General features: G+C 33.4%; 1 protein-coding gene across 2 annotated transcripts; it reads right to left on the bottom strand.

Annotated features, from left to right (window-relative positions):
- Positions 1–268: 268 nt before the first annotated feature.
- Positions 269–8,952, bottom strand: LOC114273146 (beta-galactosidase). 2 transcript variants are annotated; one of them, XM_028214902.2, is made up of 19 exons: positions 8,487–8,952; positions 8,099–8,194; positions 7,908–8,020; positions 7,547–7,613; positions 7,364–7,456; positions 7,126–7,269; positions 6,635–6,723; positions 6,364–6,469; positions 6,192–6,279; positions 5,237–5,355; positions 4,954–5,115; positions 3,107–3,282; positions 2,885–2,994; positions 2,675–2,784; positions 2,486–2,596; positions 2,196–2,306; positions 1,875–2,080; positions 977–1,310; positions 269–773 (listed from the first exon to the last, which is right to left on the bottom strand). In XM_028214902.2, the coding sequence occupies exons 1-19, from the start codon at positions 8,682–8,684 to the stop codon at positions 663–665; spliced, it is 2,544 nt and encodes an 847-aa protein (XP_028070703.2). In that variant the 5' UTR covers positions 8,685–8,952; the 3' UTR covers positions 269–662. The 2 variants fall into 2 exon arrangements, with proteins under 2 accessions (XP_028070703.2, XP_028070704.2); XM_028214903.2 differs by having other exon boundaries at positions 269–763.
- Between the last annotated feature and the right edge of the window lie 7,920 nt (positions 8,953–16,872).

Raw genomic sequence — 16,872 nt, 5'->3', positions numbered from 1 at the left:
ACCACATAAATTTGTGTATCGCGCTTTTCTTGTTTGCGACTGATTCTTCTTGCTAGGCAGAAGCGAGAACCTTGTGTGTTAAGTATAATTTTTTTTCACTAATTTAATTATTCGAACATCAAATATGTGGTCTCCTTATTTTGGGTTACCTTGAACCTTACATCAAGATAGGGAACCCAAAAGGCTGAGTTTTGTTCTAATGTCATCATCAAAATGTACATAAAAATGACAAATGGAATTGTATATAACAAGCAGTCTACACTAGAGATTAATGGTTGAAATGCCTTTGATTAGACAATATTATTAATTTGCTTTTACGAATACAAACCAATGAAACAACATCATACCTGACTATTATTCATCCAATTATTCATCCAGAACCTAAATGATTTGCCCTTAAAACTTCTGCAGACTGAAATCTTTGAATGTAGTTGTACTTAGTCCCCCCTTGCAGCTCTTTTATATACATGTAAGCTTATTTGTGATCACCTTCGGAATCTATAGCTTGCCAAATGGTGTTTTTTAATATTCCTGTACAACTGAAACTCCAGCATATCTAAATCAGTAACCAAATGCTAAAAATCCTCGACTAAATTTTATGCACCATAGATGAAATCATCCCTGAGTGGTTTTATTTGGTTGTGTATGGATTCTGCATGATTTCAGCTGCACATGGCTTCAACTGATAGCTTCTTCATGTTATCTGGGCACGGATCTCCTCCAAAAACTTCCGGAGCTACGCTAACCGAACAAGATTGCTGCCCTATGCAATTCTTAATAATAATAATAATAATTAAAAAAATGTGATAATTAGAGTACACAAATGACACTCAAAAGATCGAATGAAGAAAGAATTTTCATTCTCTAAAAAAAGCCCAGCCAGTTTAATCCCCATTGACTCGAGTTAGTGCTCAGACATATCGGTATTGTGCAAAAAGGTAATGATATACTAGCGACTTGAGATTTTCAAACATACCCTTTTGAGTGCATCATACGACTTGTGAGCGTGACAACTTCCCTCCCGAAAACTTCCACAAGTCCCTTGTGGCAATCCATAGCTCGCAAACTTAATTTTAGAGATTTTCTGTCCTGGTGCGCACCACAAATGAGCTTTTGGTTGCAACTTATCTACTTTGCCAGCGGCTACCATATGCCATTTCTTGAGAGTTGGCTGCCAATCAAAAATATCGGCACAGACCCTTTCAATTGTTCTTCCAACCAAAGAAATCCCAGTTGGGTCACCACCCCATTCTTCAAACACAACCAACAGATTCCCACTTGGTTTAAGCCACGACCGCGGAACATGGTACCTGAAATTGACAGCCTCATAACGTTTGTTAGAGCATACAAAATCAGATTTGTCCGTTTTAGAGTAAATTATGAATCAAATGAGTTTCTATGGTCCCAGAAATTTTGGAGCTGTAACTGAACCGTTGAGCCTATGTCACTGGACCAAAACCAAAACATAGAGATTGATTTGGTTCAATTCGGTTCTAGAAATTTTATATAACAGGAGATGGATATATATTTTATAATACCAAACAAACTATCAACTATCAATGTAGGTGAGTTGGTTGAAACTAGTCAATTTCACAATCAAGATTAGTGTTCAGATCTTGTTAATTGCTTCTATCTGCTTGTTTTTAATACAAAAATATTAAAAAATAATAAACAAATATATCACGGTTAACTGAAGCCTTAAAACCATGAACCGAATCAATTTGAATGGTTCTAGCATTTTTTAAACCAGAAACAGGACCAAAACTAATAAAAACCGGTGGTTTGGACTGGAATGAATTGATTTACCGGTTCCACCAGATATTTTGAATAACCCTAGAAACAACTGACATTGTTATTACTAAAACTTTCCTCACCATCTCTGAGAGGCTTCTCCGCAATTACTTTGGCATTTACCCTCCTTGAAAGTTCCAGCATAGTTGCAGCTGCCACAGTTACCACGTGCTATGTATCCCGGCCAGTGGCGTCCTATGCTTTCGCCATTTATCCATATTTGACCCTTTCCCATGGTATTCATATCCAAACCTAACGGATCATTTCCTTCTGGTGCATTGAACGTAGTCTGGAAAGATCGTCAAATGAATTAAAAGATTGATTCATAAATTCATTTACGTATTTACAGAAATGAAAGAACAATAAAAAGAATTTATTTATTAGGGTTTTGGGAAGATTATCACCTTGTACCATGTCAATGGTTGCTTTTGAGCCAAGACTGATCCTTGTGTCCACTCAACAGAGGAACTTCCACCAAGTGTATGGAGATTTAAAGCTTCCCCTTTCAGACCAACCTGTGCGGAAACATGTATTCAAAGGTAACCTCATTGCCTCAAATTGGTCTGTTTGGTTGTGTTTGTGTTTTCATTTTGTGTTTTCTGGTTTCATTATCTAGAAAATACAAAACCTTCCTGAAATGCAAGCACTATATTGGCAACAGAAAAATGGATTGGAAAATATTGTGAAAACAAACCTTGTAAGACCAAGTTTGCTTTGTCAAGTCTCTTGTCCCCTCATTGAGACCCTTCAACATGATCGGACCAAGAACCCCAGTATTCCATGTCTCAAAATGCAAACCAACATTCTGAAATTTATCCAATAATCAAATTAGCATCATTAACATCCAACGAACATAAACTTTTGTCAGAAAGCAAAAACTAACCGGAAGACCAACAGCAACGCTAAGTAAAGATAACTTGTTAATGCCAGCTCTCAACTTCACATTGTCACTAAATGTCAGCTTTGGATTCTCTAGCCCCCCATACACGGTTCCTGTCAAAAAACATATATCAGTAAATGAGGATACAGATTAAAGCATATTTAATGATACTTCTTTTTCCATTTACAAAAATGCTTAGCAAGTCCATATTACCTGATAGTTCCCCATTGATGAAAACATGCAAAGCATGGCCCGCTGACATAATTGTAAGAACAGGATATTGCCCGTTCCTTAAAAATCCTTCATCAGGCTGTATATTCACACTAGAGGGAAAACAAGAGTGTAGGAAACAAGAAAATCAGTTTAAATTATCAACTAGATTATGATGAGCTATTATTAAATTTGTAATGAAAACTGTCTCTCAACAACACTCACTCTGTGAGGTACCACAAATAGTCTGAGGCATCTCTGGTCACGTTTATTTGCTCCCATAGTCCATCCATTGCAACCGTGTCTGAATCATCGGCAGAGACAGTTTCTTCGATGTATGACTCCCAGAATGCTCCACTAATTACAGGTACCATCTTTATCTGTGAACTTTGGGAGCTTATCTGTAAAAAAATTTGATTGGATGTTAAAACCCATTTTTGGGAACTTTTTGAAAGAGATGTTCATTGAACAAAAGCTCAACCTTAATTTTCTCAAATGAAATCAAACTATAACACACTGAACAAAAGTGAGTTCTGCGGAAGGCAAGATGCATGCAGTTTTACTCCTATTTTCTAATATTTTTTATATTTACAAAATTATGACATAATGAAAGTTTTCTATAAATAAAATTAAAAGGGTGATGCTACACATACAAATTCGTATACAAAAAAAAAAAAAAAAAAATCCTACAAAATGAATGATGTGTCTCGTTTATATAAATTCATTGGAAGTCAAAATGCTCGTTACTTTGGTTCATAATTGTAAGAATGTCATTGTCACATCATTCTTATCTTAAATCTCGCATGAAAATAATGTATGCATATCATTTTCAAAATTAAAAGTATCCAAAGTATCATTCCAAATTATGATGTTAAAAACATGACTTGAGAAGACATTAAAAAGCACCAAAAAAATGAATGGACTTCAAATAGCTGTGAAAAGGACACCAAAAAAAAAAAATGAGACAATAAGAGGACACTATTCAGTGTGTTTGATTTTAGTTTTTTGAGTTCAGTTTTCTATAACTTGAGGCTATGTTTGGTTGTGCTTTTGAAATGTGATTCTACATGCTAGTTTCAGCTCCATGTTTGGTAAGAGTTTTGGAATTAATTTTCCAAAACTCTGCCGAAAGCTCTGTCCATTTTGCGCGTCTCTTGTATTTTTTTTGGCCAAGAGAAGACCGCCCGGTCGTCCCTAGGGACTACCACCCGGACATCCTTGGGGACATCCACCCGGATGTCCTCTGCTATATAGATTTTTTTTTTTTTTTTATTTTTTTTTTTGCAATTGATTTATATAATTGGGAAAAATATTTTCTGAATTTTTTTTAATTTTTAATGTGCTTTAAAATAATTTTGAGTTGTATGTTTAGTTAGGAGTTGTAAATTTTTGTATCACATATCAAATATCACATCAACAATTCCCCACTCAAATCAAACCTCTTTTCCAAAACTATTTTCAAAACTCTTTACCAAACAAATTTTCTATACTCAAATCATAATTCTACAACACACAAACTCAAAATATAACTCATACTCTCAAATCACATTTACAAAACACAACCAAACGCAACCTGAGTTTTTTATTTTTTGTTTTTTTTTTTTTTTTTTTGTTTTTAGTGAATATTTTTAAATTTTTAAACAATTTTTTTACTTTTTTAGATGTAGGTAACTTAGATGTATCTAAATAGTAAAATATTTATGAAAAAATATTTTAAAAAATTAATAAATACACGAAAATACAAAAAATGTATTAAATTTTTGTATTTTTGTATTTTTTTTTTTTTTTTTGTATTTTTGGTATTTAGTAAATTTCTAAATATTTTTTTCACCAATATTATACTCTTTAAGTGTATTTATGTTAGGTGTATCCAAAAATTAAAAAAATTGCTTAAAATATTTTTAAAAATTAGTGAAAAGAAAAAAATATGAAAAACAAAAAAGTAGAATTTTCTAAAACATGTTTTCAGAAAACCCAAACCAAGCAAAGTGAAAACCCTATTTCTTCTTCTTCTTCATTTTTTTTTTTTTTTTTGAAGGATGTTTTTTAAAGGGAAAACCCTATTTCCTTACCCTTGCGGTGTTGAAAACCGCATGCTTGCAGTCGGGGAGAATGCTGACAGACCAAGGAGGGAGGTCATATCGCATATTTTGGAAGGTCACTGTTGCTGAAGATTTTGTGTCGTAGTTTGCAAGGAATGCAGCACAACCAGACTTTGAGTTAAATACATGAACCTGGAAAATGAAAAATAATGAGAAAAGGAGCAAATATTGATGATTGTCAAAATGATGCACATGAAGAAAATTGTAATAGATATGCATAGCTTTCTTGTAGCCTCAGAAGAGTTAATCAAACCTCGAGATTATTGCCCGGCCAAGTCACTGTAGGATATGTAGAAACTAAAGCCGGTTCACATAGCTTGATGGCTTTATGCAAATCTCTCAAATGTCCCCATTTTGGTTCCCTTTGTAATCCTTGCATATGATAAATTACCCGTCATAAAAATGCCAAAAATATCATTATTTGCATCAGAAAAGCCCTAACATATAACATATATACAGGCAGAATATCATGGGCAGAGCTAGCAAGTGGCAACTGGGAAATGTGCAAATATCTCAAATGCCCCAACTGAACTTCTGAAAAATTCTATTTTGACATATGTTTGTGAAAAAAGTTTCCAATTTTACCCTTTCAGATTTTATTTTTGCCCATGATTCTTATATTGAAGTCCTTACAATTGCTTGTATGTTATTTTGCTAAGAACATTTTCTTGAGATTCTTTTTTCTTTTTTTTCCTTCCCTCATTTCTCTTTTCCTTCTTTATTTTTCTCTCTATTTCCTCTCTTGTTCCCCAAAAATGAGATGCTCTTGCAAAGGTGAACCAATCTTTTCATGCCATCGATGTTCAATCTCTTTCACTCTCTTGCCTGTTTAGTTTAAAAATTATATCTGGGGATTGAACTACTGAATAATACTTCTATGTGATTGGTGTTTATGTGATATTGAATTGTGTTTTCTTTTTTATTATCACTTCCAATTGTTTACTTCTTTTGATTGTCAATTATGAAAAAGATCATATATAGTCCACAAAACAAAAATCTTTATTCTGCTCCCAGGTAGAATAATTGTGCTAATGATCTCTTGTGTTACATTGTACGGTCCCATTCCTTCCATGCAATGTGTGTTTGCACAAATAGACTACTTGTATGCATTGGCAACAATCTTAAATCTTAATTGCTTAGGTAAAGATTGTAATACAAACAAAAACCTCAGCACAATATAATCAAGTTATTTTCATGTGTATGCATACCATATTCGTCAATTGGAGCATCATAATCATAGCTAGTGGCAATGAAGAGACCAGCAGCCATCCGTCCAAAATTTGTTCCTCCATGGTACTAATGAAAGAAAAAAAAAATAAGAAATATAAAAAATATACTTTACTTGGTATAAGATAAGCATACAATTAAGAATTAACTCACCATATAATAATTAATAAAGGAACCATTATTTTGTATAAACCTTGCCACTGAAAATGCCAAGTCTTCAACAGGTCTCTGAGGAATTGGACCACCAAACCTTGTATACCTGATGATAAAACAGAGGAATCCAAAGAATCAATTAAGAAATTCAGAAAAAATTGTAACTGAGTTCTGTTGTTTGAAGGATGAAATAATTTATAATTAAAACAACAAAGAAATAGGGGGAAAAAAAAAGTTTTTAAGTTATATGGGTGACATATGTGTGACTTACCAGCCAGTCCAAGCTTCAGTCCACATTTTTGGGTTATGGCTCTTTTTCGGTCTGAAGCCTTCGCAGTAAAAACCATTGCAGGTGTCTATCTGTAAGATGATCAAGTAAGAGAGAGAGGGAGAGAGAGAGAATCGATAATTTGCCATTGTCCAATTCAAGAAAATGAAAATTCAATGCAAAATATTTTTGGGTAGGTACAATCCAAACTATGACTATCAAGAAAAAAACACATTCTCTTCTTTTCATTATTTTTCTAAACTCAAAACCCAGAAAAAAGATGTAAGAAAGATAACACTAAACATACAAATGGGGCCCCAACTGTGTTATGAAAACTATTCTACTTGAGGAACAATAAATAATGTTCAAGAACCCCACCAAGGAAAACGGGGCACAAATATAATCCACGAACCAACAGTACTTTCACTTGAAGGAAAATTACAAGTAACAGAAAAAAGAAACTGTCGAAGTTTGTTCTTAAAAACAATACTTACAATTGGATCAGGAACATCTTCTTGTTTGCACATAATCCACGGCACCCCTGTGTCAAGACCGACCGCCATTTCTGCGGCCCATTTCGTATACGCTTTACCGGGAGCACCAATTTGCCATTCTATAGGTGCATATTCATTCTCTATCTGTGAAATAAATAAATAACAGAATCAATAAAATGATTTTTAAAAACTCATTTCTAGAAAAAGAGCAAAGACTAGGATGAGGTAATTTTGAAACCTGAGACATGATAATTGGACCTCCCTGAGATTCGAACAAGTTTTCGGACTTCATCAAGTTTACAATTTTCTCTGTGAATTTTTGCATCGCTGCCTTTAATGTAGTCAAATGGAAATTAAGACTTAGTTAGTTTATAAATGAATATTTTCAAAATATGTAACGGAAAGATTTAAGGTGAACAACCTTGAAGGGCTCATTGTCTGTTCTAAAAGAAATGCCAGGAACATATTTCAGCCAAACAGGAAATCCCCTGTTTTCAAACAGAGCACAAAACAGAGATTCATTCATTCAATATTTAATATAAATATAAAAGTAAATTTAACATAAAACAGATTACTAAATACATGCATACATATACATCATACAATAGAGGTTTTCTTTTTCTTTTTTTTTTAAATCAAACCCACTAATTTTTTATTTTGTTTTTTAAGTGGTGTAATAAGTTCAAAATAACATTCATTTGGCAATTAATTCTTAAAACAACTTGGGTTTAATAAATAAATAAAAAATACAACAAATATTAAATGAATATTGTAAGTAATACCCAAAATTCCATTCAGCACAAATATAGGGGCCAATCCTAAGATGAAGATAAAGGCCAGCTTGTTGCACCAGTTTGATGAACTTAACCAGATCATACCTCCCCTCAAAATAATACTGAAAACAGTTACAAGTGAAAATATTAAGAAAATAAAATTAAAAAAAAATTGAAAAAGAAAATGGGTTTTTGATTACCTGTCCAGGAGAAGGCTCATGCCCATTCCAAAAAACATATGTCTGTATAACATCCAGTCCTCCCTCTTTTGCCTTTTGTATAAGATCAGGCCACATCTTCAACCGACCCAAAAAGCAAATAAATCAATCAAAAATCAAAATCCAATTGTACATTGAAAAAAGGGCAAAATTAGGGATACCCATTTGCAGAATCAAACATACACATAATACCCAGATAAATAAATCAAAATCCAAAGCATTATACATTTAAAATAAATAAATAAATAAATAAAAAAGGGGCAAAAATAGAGATACCCATTTGCAGAAACAAATAGACAAGGCATTCACACACCCACACATGTAGATATGCAGATATGTAGATGTGAAAGGCAATGGAAATGGTGGTTACCTCAGGGGTGCTTCTTGGGTAGTGAATGGAGCCAGAAATGAGAATCCTTCTTTTCCCATTAATGATGAAGGCTTTGTCATCATAAGACACAGAAGCTGTAACAGAAGATGAACAAACCCACAAAAACAACAACAACCAACCCATTGACACTAACACTGACATGTTGATGTTGATTCTCATCATCATGTTGTTGCACATTGAACCCGTGACACTCACTCTCTCTCTCTCTCTCTCTCTCTCTCTCTCGTTTGGAGGTCCTCAAAGCGATAGGGCCTTTTGTTTTTTTTTTGTTTTGCTTCTTAGTTCTTCACTTTTATGCTCTTTATTTTTTTTCTGTCCATACAAAAATGAAAAGAAATAAGAAGAATGAGCAGAGAGAGAGAGAGAGAATGAACACACGGTTTCTTCTTTTTTCAGACCCTTCTTAACTTCAGCTTTTGAGGATTGAGAACAACAAAATTGCACAAATTGGAAAGCTCTCAGCACATGCATTTTAAAGACCTTGGGAAGTGGGACCCACTTGCTCTTGGGGGCCTCACCTACTATTTTTATATTTTAGATTTTGGACTTATGTCACTATTTTGTAATACTTGAAAATTCAAGTGTTAGTTATACCAACACTACTCAATTATTCATTTAACCAAACATAATCTTACATTTTAATTCATTCAATATGAAATTTATTTTTACTTTTTTGGGATTTTACTCATAAATCTAATATTTATAATTTGTATTTTATTTGATCTTATTCATAATTTACAATTTCATTTAGTCCTATAACTTTTAAAATGACTAAAAAAATCTTATCTTCAAATTTAACAATGGAATCACAATTTAATATTTAGAATGATTTAAATAAATATATTTTTTAATTTTTTACGAAAAAATATACAGAAAAGTAAAAAGATGGTGTGACTCAAATAAGTACACTTATCTAAATAAGTGCACTTATATAAGTTATAGTTTAATTATAGGAAAAGATTTCATTGGAGTATCTAATCTAATTTATTTTTTACACTATGATTTATATTTTTATTTATGTAAATTTTCAAATAATGTAATGATTATGAATATGAATATCATACTTTTAATAAATCAAATATTGTGAATTTTAAAAAAAGTGTGAAAGTTGATGTAAATATTCACACTTTATTTATTTATTTTAAAATTATATTTTTCAAACATTCACATTTTCTTATTCATTGAAGTGTGAATATTCGTACTTTAAAAAAAACATTTATTTTTATTCATAACAAATATGAAGATTGACATATTTTATTCTATAAATTACTAAAATATTTAATAAAAATATATGAACTCGCACTTTTTACACTTCAAAAATACGAAAATTACTTTAAAAAAAGGGAGAGAATAAAGAGAATAAAGAATTATCTTACTATAAAAATTTACTGTCAAATTTATTTTTATTTTCTTACATTTCAAATAAGTGAAATTTCACACTATTATAAATTTAAATTTGAAAAAATTTCAATTTAAAAATTATGTGAAATTTTAGAAGTTACATTTTCAAATTCAAAATAGTGTGAAGGTCTTATATATTTTTTATAATTTTATATTCAATTGGGAACTTGTTTGATAGATGAGTAGTTTTTAAAAATATAAATTTTATAATAAAATAGATATGTAAATTGAAAGTTATAGAATTTTAAAGATGAAATATTAAAAAAAATAGCTACCATATAAGTATGCCGACTATTAATCTAGAGTTGAGCTTACACATAAATAAGTATAAAAATGTCTAAAATTTTGAAAAAAAAAAAAAATACTTGGCCAAGTTTGGGAAGACTAAAAAAGTGTACTTTTTGCCTTTTTGGACTAAAAAATTGAGGTTGAAAATATGGATGTTTGGGTTAACTTTTTGACTTTTTATTGAAAAATGTGTAATAAAAAATTGTAAAAATTGATTTGTAGAGAAAAATTTGAATTGGGAGTTGTGCAGCCGTAATTGTTGACTTTTGGTGAATAGTGTTAACTTTTTAACTTTTTGAGTAACTTTTTGACTTTTTGACTTTTTTGGAAGTACCCAAACTTGGCCTTAATCTTCCATACAACTTATATGATGGGACTTTATCATAGGAAAAAAATCATAGGACCAAATGGGATACAAATGCATGAAATAGGATTTTTTTTTTTAAAAATATATATATATATATACTTGTATGATTTTTAAAAGGATTAATTACATAAAAATAACTTACTTACTAGTAGATATTCGTTATTTACGAATGCGTACATATTGAGTCTCTCAACCATTAAAATCCTACGTATACATCTTTTTTGGAGCGGTAAAAGTGATACATTTTGATAGTTGAGAAGAGACAAAATGTGTATATAGTTCATAAATGATGGGGATAAATTGATATTCATTGATAGCTAAGGAGATCTTAATGTAATTAACCCTTTTTTAAAATTGAAGAATCAATATAGGTAAAGTGATATCAACAATGATTCATCCCCCCTCAAAAGTCCCACCCCCACCACCCCCACACACACTTGGGGGTTGGGGATTGAAAAAAAAAAAAAAAAAGTTAGCCAATCAAATACAAGGGGAGTGAGGGGGTCTCAACCCCTATTGAAGTGATATTCACTTCCATTTGAGTAGTTTTTTTTGTGTAATTAACTCAAAATTTAAACAAGCCGCCAAAAACATTTGAAAAGAAAAGAACTCTTATTTTGTATGTTGTTTACTTTTATTTTATATAACTTCTTTATAAATTTTTTTAATCCAAATAATACCAAAGCCATGCTTAATTAAGAGCAATAGGGTCACACGCACATAATTACAAATATAAAAAAAATGGGTGTAATTGTGTGATTTAAATTTCTTTTATGTATAGTCTATATAAAACTCAAGATAAATTTTAGAAATAATTGGTGATAAGTTCATTTCTATGGGGGATATGATATTTGGTCCAATGATTGATCTTTTATGGAGATAAGGGCATGGTTAATGAAACTATTTCGCAAAAAAAACAAAAAAAAAATTATTATTTTGAAGGAATTTTTTTATTTTTTTATTTTTATCCATTGCCGTTACATCATTGTTGAACTGTCAAAAACCAGTAGCTGGACCACTGTTGTCCTCTAAAAGGTTGGCGATGATGATGGCCGTAGGCGACGACTGGTGGTGATAGTAATATGGACAAATAAACAAATTAAGTGGACAAATTGATAACACATAGACAAATAGGGAATAGCACGTGAACAAATAGATGACACTTTGATATATAAGTAATGTGATAGACATAGAAGTAAGAATAATATGGTCTTTTCAAATTATTTTGTTCTCTTGGCCCCAAAAAAACAAACTTGAAGCTATTGCCACAAAAGTTTTTTAATTAAATTTATGAGCCGAGTGCCCTAAATTTTAATCACACATTATATATATATATATATATATTTGTATATTTTTTGTACTTTAATTTTATACACTATCATTTCTCAGTTTAGATGGACATGTTGTTTTTCACTAGAGAAAAGATGTCCTCCAAACAAGTTACAAGGGCATTTAACGAACCTAAATGTTTCTCATAATAAATTATGCTCTATTTTTCAGGCTTAATTCAACAGAATTTAATAGTCCATTAATGTCTTTAATCTCCTCTCATGACTATTGTGCATGTTCCTCTCGTCCAACCATGCCTTTCAGTTTTTAACTTGATCAAAGATTAAAATTAGTATGTCAATTCATTTTATTTATTACAAATAAATGCTAACAAATTCTCATGTGGCATAATCTAGCATCGAAATTCGATAAAAAATAATTTTTTTTAAAAAAATTAAAAATAATTTTGAAATCAGTCAAAATTATTTTAAAATTTATAAATTTTTCATATTATTTTTCTGCCCCCTCCCCCCCTCTCTCTCTCTCTCTTTTGGGGTGGGGTGTGTCCATGAGCACTTTTTAAACTTCAATATGAAAATCAACAGTTTATGCCACATGAGAATGTGAATTCAACAGTTTCTTTAAAAGAAATCATAAATTAAATTATCAATTTATATCTTTTATAGATTTTTGTCAATATTTTTTTTTTTTTTTTCCATTTAAACTTCAATATGAAAACGTAATCCTTAAGTTGCATTTAATTATTAGCAAGTCTATTAGATACAATACTATTATCAATTTATATCTTTTATAGATTTTTGTCAATATTTTTTTTCCATTTAAACTTCAATATGAAAATGTAATTCTTAAGTTGCACATAAATATTAGAAAGTCTATTATATACAAAACTATCGTTTTATCATATTGTTTGGGCAAAATATGTTAGGGCAATCATTATAAAAAAAAAAAAAAATGCTAGCAATTTAATGTATTTTTTAAACAAACAAATAAATAAATAAAGCTTGCAAAAATAATAAAAGTTAATATTATAAACTTTAGGCACTAATTATCGTATCTGGAACGAATAAAGAAATTTTTTTTTTTTTTTTGGATACTTTTAATGCTTTCCTTAATGGACCACAAAAAAGGGGTTGCTTTCTTGTATGAGTTCAGTTTCAATTGACTACAAGAAACAAAAACTTCTAAGCATAGATATAAAAAAAAATCATGGAGGGTAAAAATGGAAATTGATCAACTTGTAGAGCAATGCTCCTCCCTTATTAATTTATATACGAGATAAAATAATATATTATTTATTAAAAATATAATAATTACATTTAATTTTTTTATATTTATCTCTCATAAATAAAATTTTATATATAAGTTTAAAAGTTTTGTTTTAAATATTCCTTTACTATAATATATAGTATAAATAGATTAAAATTATTGTATTGATAATTAGTAATTAAAATTATGATTTGTTATAATAAAAAAAATAACATAGTTCCAATACTTCACTATTTTAGAATAAAAATATACGAATTATCACCAATGGGCCATCCTAATTGATAAGGGAGTATGCTCCTCTCCTTACTGATCATGATTCGAATCCCTTACTACTCAAGTGGAAATCCGACGGTTTAGGTGGATCAGTTAACTTCCCCCAGTTTGGCTTGTAAGGGTGGATCTTAAGGGTCCTGTCTTGGGAGTGTTCTGGGTATCAAAAAATATATATATATACGAATTTTAAAAAATTATCATATTGATTTTTGAAAGGAAAATAATTAAAGAAATTTTAAAAACTTAATGAGTAAAAAAGAATCATTGTAACATGTAGCCTTGGGAGTGTTCTGGGTATCAAAAAAAAAAATACGAATTTTAAAAAGTTATCATATTGATTTTTGAAAAGAAAATAATTAAAGAAATTTTAAAAACTTAATGAGTAAAAAAAAATCATTGTAACATGTAAAATCGCTAAAATCACGATTAAACGATTAAATCATTCAAACCAAAAACAATTTAGCTTAATCAGTTAGGTTTAAAGATCAACCAGTTTACACAAAAATTAATTAATTAGGTGATATTTGGTAACACTTACGTTTTCAATTTTCTGTTTATATTTACAAAAATTTTAAAAACTTAAATAAAAACTTGTTTGGTAAATTTTTGATTTATAAATCAGTGATCTCAGTTTATAAATTTGGCCAAAAAATGTAAACTCAAAAAATGTGTTCCCGTTTTGAGTTTTGAGTTTTTTTTTTTTTACCACCCAACATTAGCTACCACCCGCCATCATTTTCCACCACCGTCTTCCGCCACCACCACCCGCCACCACCACCTGCCACCACCAGCCACCCGTCACCCGCCACCACCTCCCACCTACCACCACCACCCACCACCACCCACCTGCCACCCCACTCACCACCACCACCCACCCATCGCCACCACCACCACCCACCACCACCCACTACCATCCACCGCCCGCCACCACCATCCGCCACCTTCCCGCCACCGCCACTCACCACCCACCTGCCACCACTATCCACCACCCGCTACCACCAGCCACCCACCACCACCACCATCCACCACCCACCTGTCACCACCACCCACCACTACCACCCATTCGCTACCACCCACCACCCGCCACCATCATCTACCCACTCGCTACCACTACCACCCGCCACCTACCCGCCACCACCCACCGCCACCCGTCATCCGCCACCTACCTGCCACCACCACCCACCACCTGCCACCACCCACTCGCTACCACCTACCACCCGCCACCGTCACCCACCCATCCACCCACCCGCCATCACCACCCGCCACTTACCCGCCACCACCATCCACTCGCCACCACCCATCACCACCTACTATCTGCCACCCATCTGTCATCACCACCCACCACCGCCACCGCCACCACCCACTCGCCACCACCCGCCACCGTCGCCGTCACCCTCACCCACCCACCCACCACCACCACTCGCCACCTACCCGCCGCTACCACCCACCACCACCCGCCATCCGCTACCCACCTGCCACCACCACCTGCCACTACCACCACCACCACCTACTCGCTACCACCCACCACCACCCGCCATCCGCTACCCACCTGCCACCACCACCTGCCACTACCACCACCACCACCTACTCGCTACCACCCACCACCTGTCACCGTCACCCACCCACCCACCCACCACCAGCACCCACCCACCACCACCTACCACCACCCGCTACCCACCACCCACCATCACCACTTTCCACCACCGTCTTCCACCACCACTTGCCATTTCTCACTCTTTTTTATATTTTAAATTTTTTTTAAACATTTTGTCAATTACCAAACGCGTTTGTAGTTTATGTTTTTCTAAAAATAAATAAAAATTAAACAAAAATCAGTTTATAAAATTTTTGTAAATATAAACTGAAAACATAAACGTTACCAAACAGACCCTTAAAATTTTTAAATTTTATTTTATTAAAATTTAAAATGTCACTGTAACGCCCCCAAAATGATACAATAAAGATAACTCATATGCAAAATAAATATGAGAAACAATATACTTTCATATATCAGAATTCACTGTCTAACAACCAGTTAAATGCCATGTAGGCTTACATCGTTCCAAGTCATCGCTTGGTTACACAAATTGAGTCTTGCTCATTACATCTTAAACCTTTGGCTTTACAAATAACAAATATACACACACAAGGCATAATTAAGAAGCTCTTGCTTTCCGAAAGTCTATCCACGCTATTGCCTTGGAGGAAACATCTCACTTGCACCTGAAAATAGTATTCCTATATAAGGTGAGCCAACAGCCCAGTAGAGATAATATAGCGATCCTGGGTTTGTCCCATTTATGTACAGTGTTCCGGTCTTAGGTTCTGTGGAGTTGGTGGTTGTATGTCATGTTGTCATCCTTTAAATTCCGTATATCTGAGTTCTAAGATGTGTTGGGCGTGTTTCGAACAGGTTGGTTGAGCCTTAGTCCCTTTCCTTGTTGCCCAGAGTTTTGGTGGTACGCTCGAGCGAGTACCTTTGCGCTCGAGCGGACTTGGATTTTTAGTTGTACGTTCGAGCGGACCATATCACGCTTGAGCGGAGTTTTCACACTTCCAGTATCTGTGCCTCTGCAAAATTTCTATAAATGTGTTTTTCACGCTCGAGCGGGTTTCCTCACGCTCGAGCGGGTCTGTTGGCGCTCGAGCGGGGTGTTCATTGTCTGCGAAAGTTCTGAGAGGGGGTAATCTACGCTCGAGCGAACTGGTTTTCGCGCTCGAGCGGGGTGTTCATTGTCTGCGAAAGTTCTGAGAGGGGGTAATCTACGCTCGAGCGAACTGGTTTTCGCGCTCGAGCGGATGTATTTTGTTCTTGTGTCTTGGTGCTCGAGCGGCTCCAGTTTTTGTGCTTGACGCTCAAGCGTTCTATTCTCCGCTCGAGCGGATCATGCGTATATCAGTTGGCAGCTGTGTATTTTTTAATCACATTTCAACATCCTTTCTCTCTCTTACTTTTTCGAAAAAGCTATTTGAGAGCTTCTCTCACTAAAACTCAACTTCTCTCTAAGTATTGATCTAGTAGGAGTGATTTCCCCTCCTTTGGCCTTTACAAAAGTTGTGTTGATCGTCGAGGGCTACGTTTTGATCCGAGCATATTGAGTTTTGGAGCACTTTGTGTTTCGTCATCTTCTCCCTTTGAGCTCTGAATTTGAGGTAGGGATATCTTACTCCCCCTTATGAGCTTTGTCTATGAATTTTAGCATTTTGATATGTTGGGGGTTGTTGGGTATTTTTGAGAAAGTTTGGGTCCTTGTGTAATTTTACAAAAGATGGGGGTTTGTTATATGTAAACCTATATGCATGTTTGATATAGAGAAATGAGGCTAATGTTGAACTATTGAAGAAAATGGAACCTTAGTGTTGTTATGTAGATTATGGGTAAAGCCCTAATTACATTGATAAATTAATTTGTACAAGAAATTTAGGGAATTGAGAAATTGAATAGGAAATATTCAAATTAGAAAGATATGGGGTTAAAGG

Source organism: Camellia sinensis, chromosome 5, assembly GCF_055761805.1.
Source record: "Camellia sinensis isolate YWXY chromosome 5, ASM5576180v1, whole genome shotgun sequence".
Lineage (NCBI taxonomy): Eukaryota > Viridiplantae > Streptophyta > Magnoliopsida > Ericales > Theaceae > Camellia > Camellia sinensis.
Note: the sequence above shows the minus strand (reverse complement) of the source record. Positions and strands in the feature narration are given on the sequence as shown.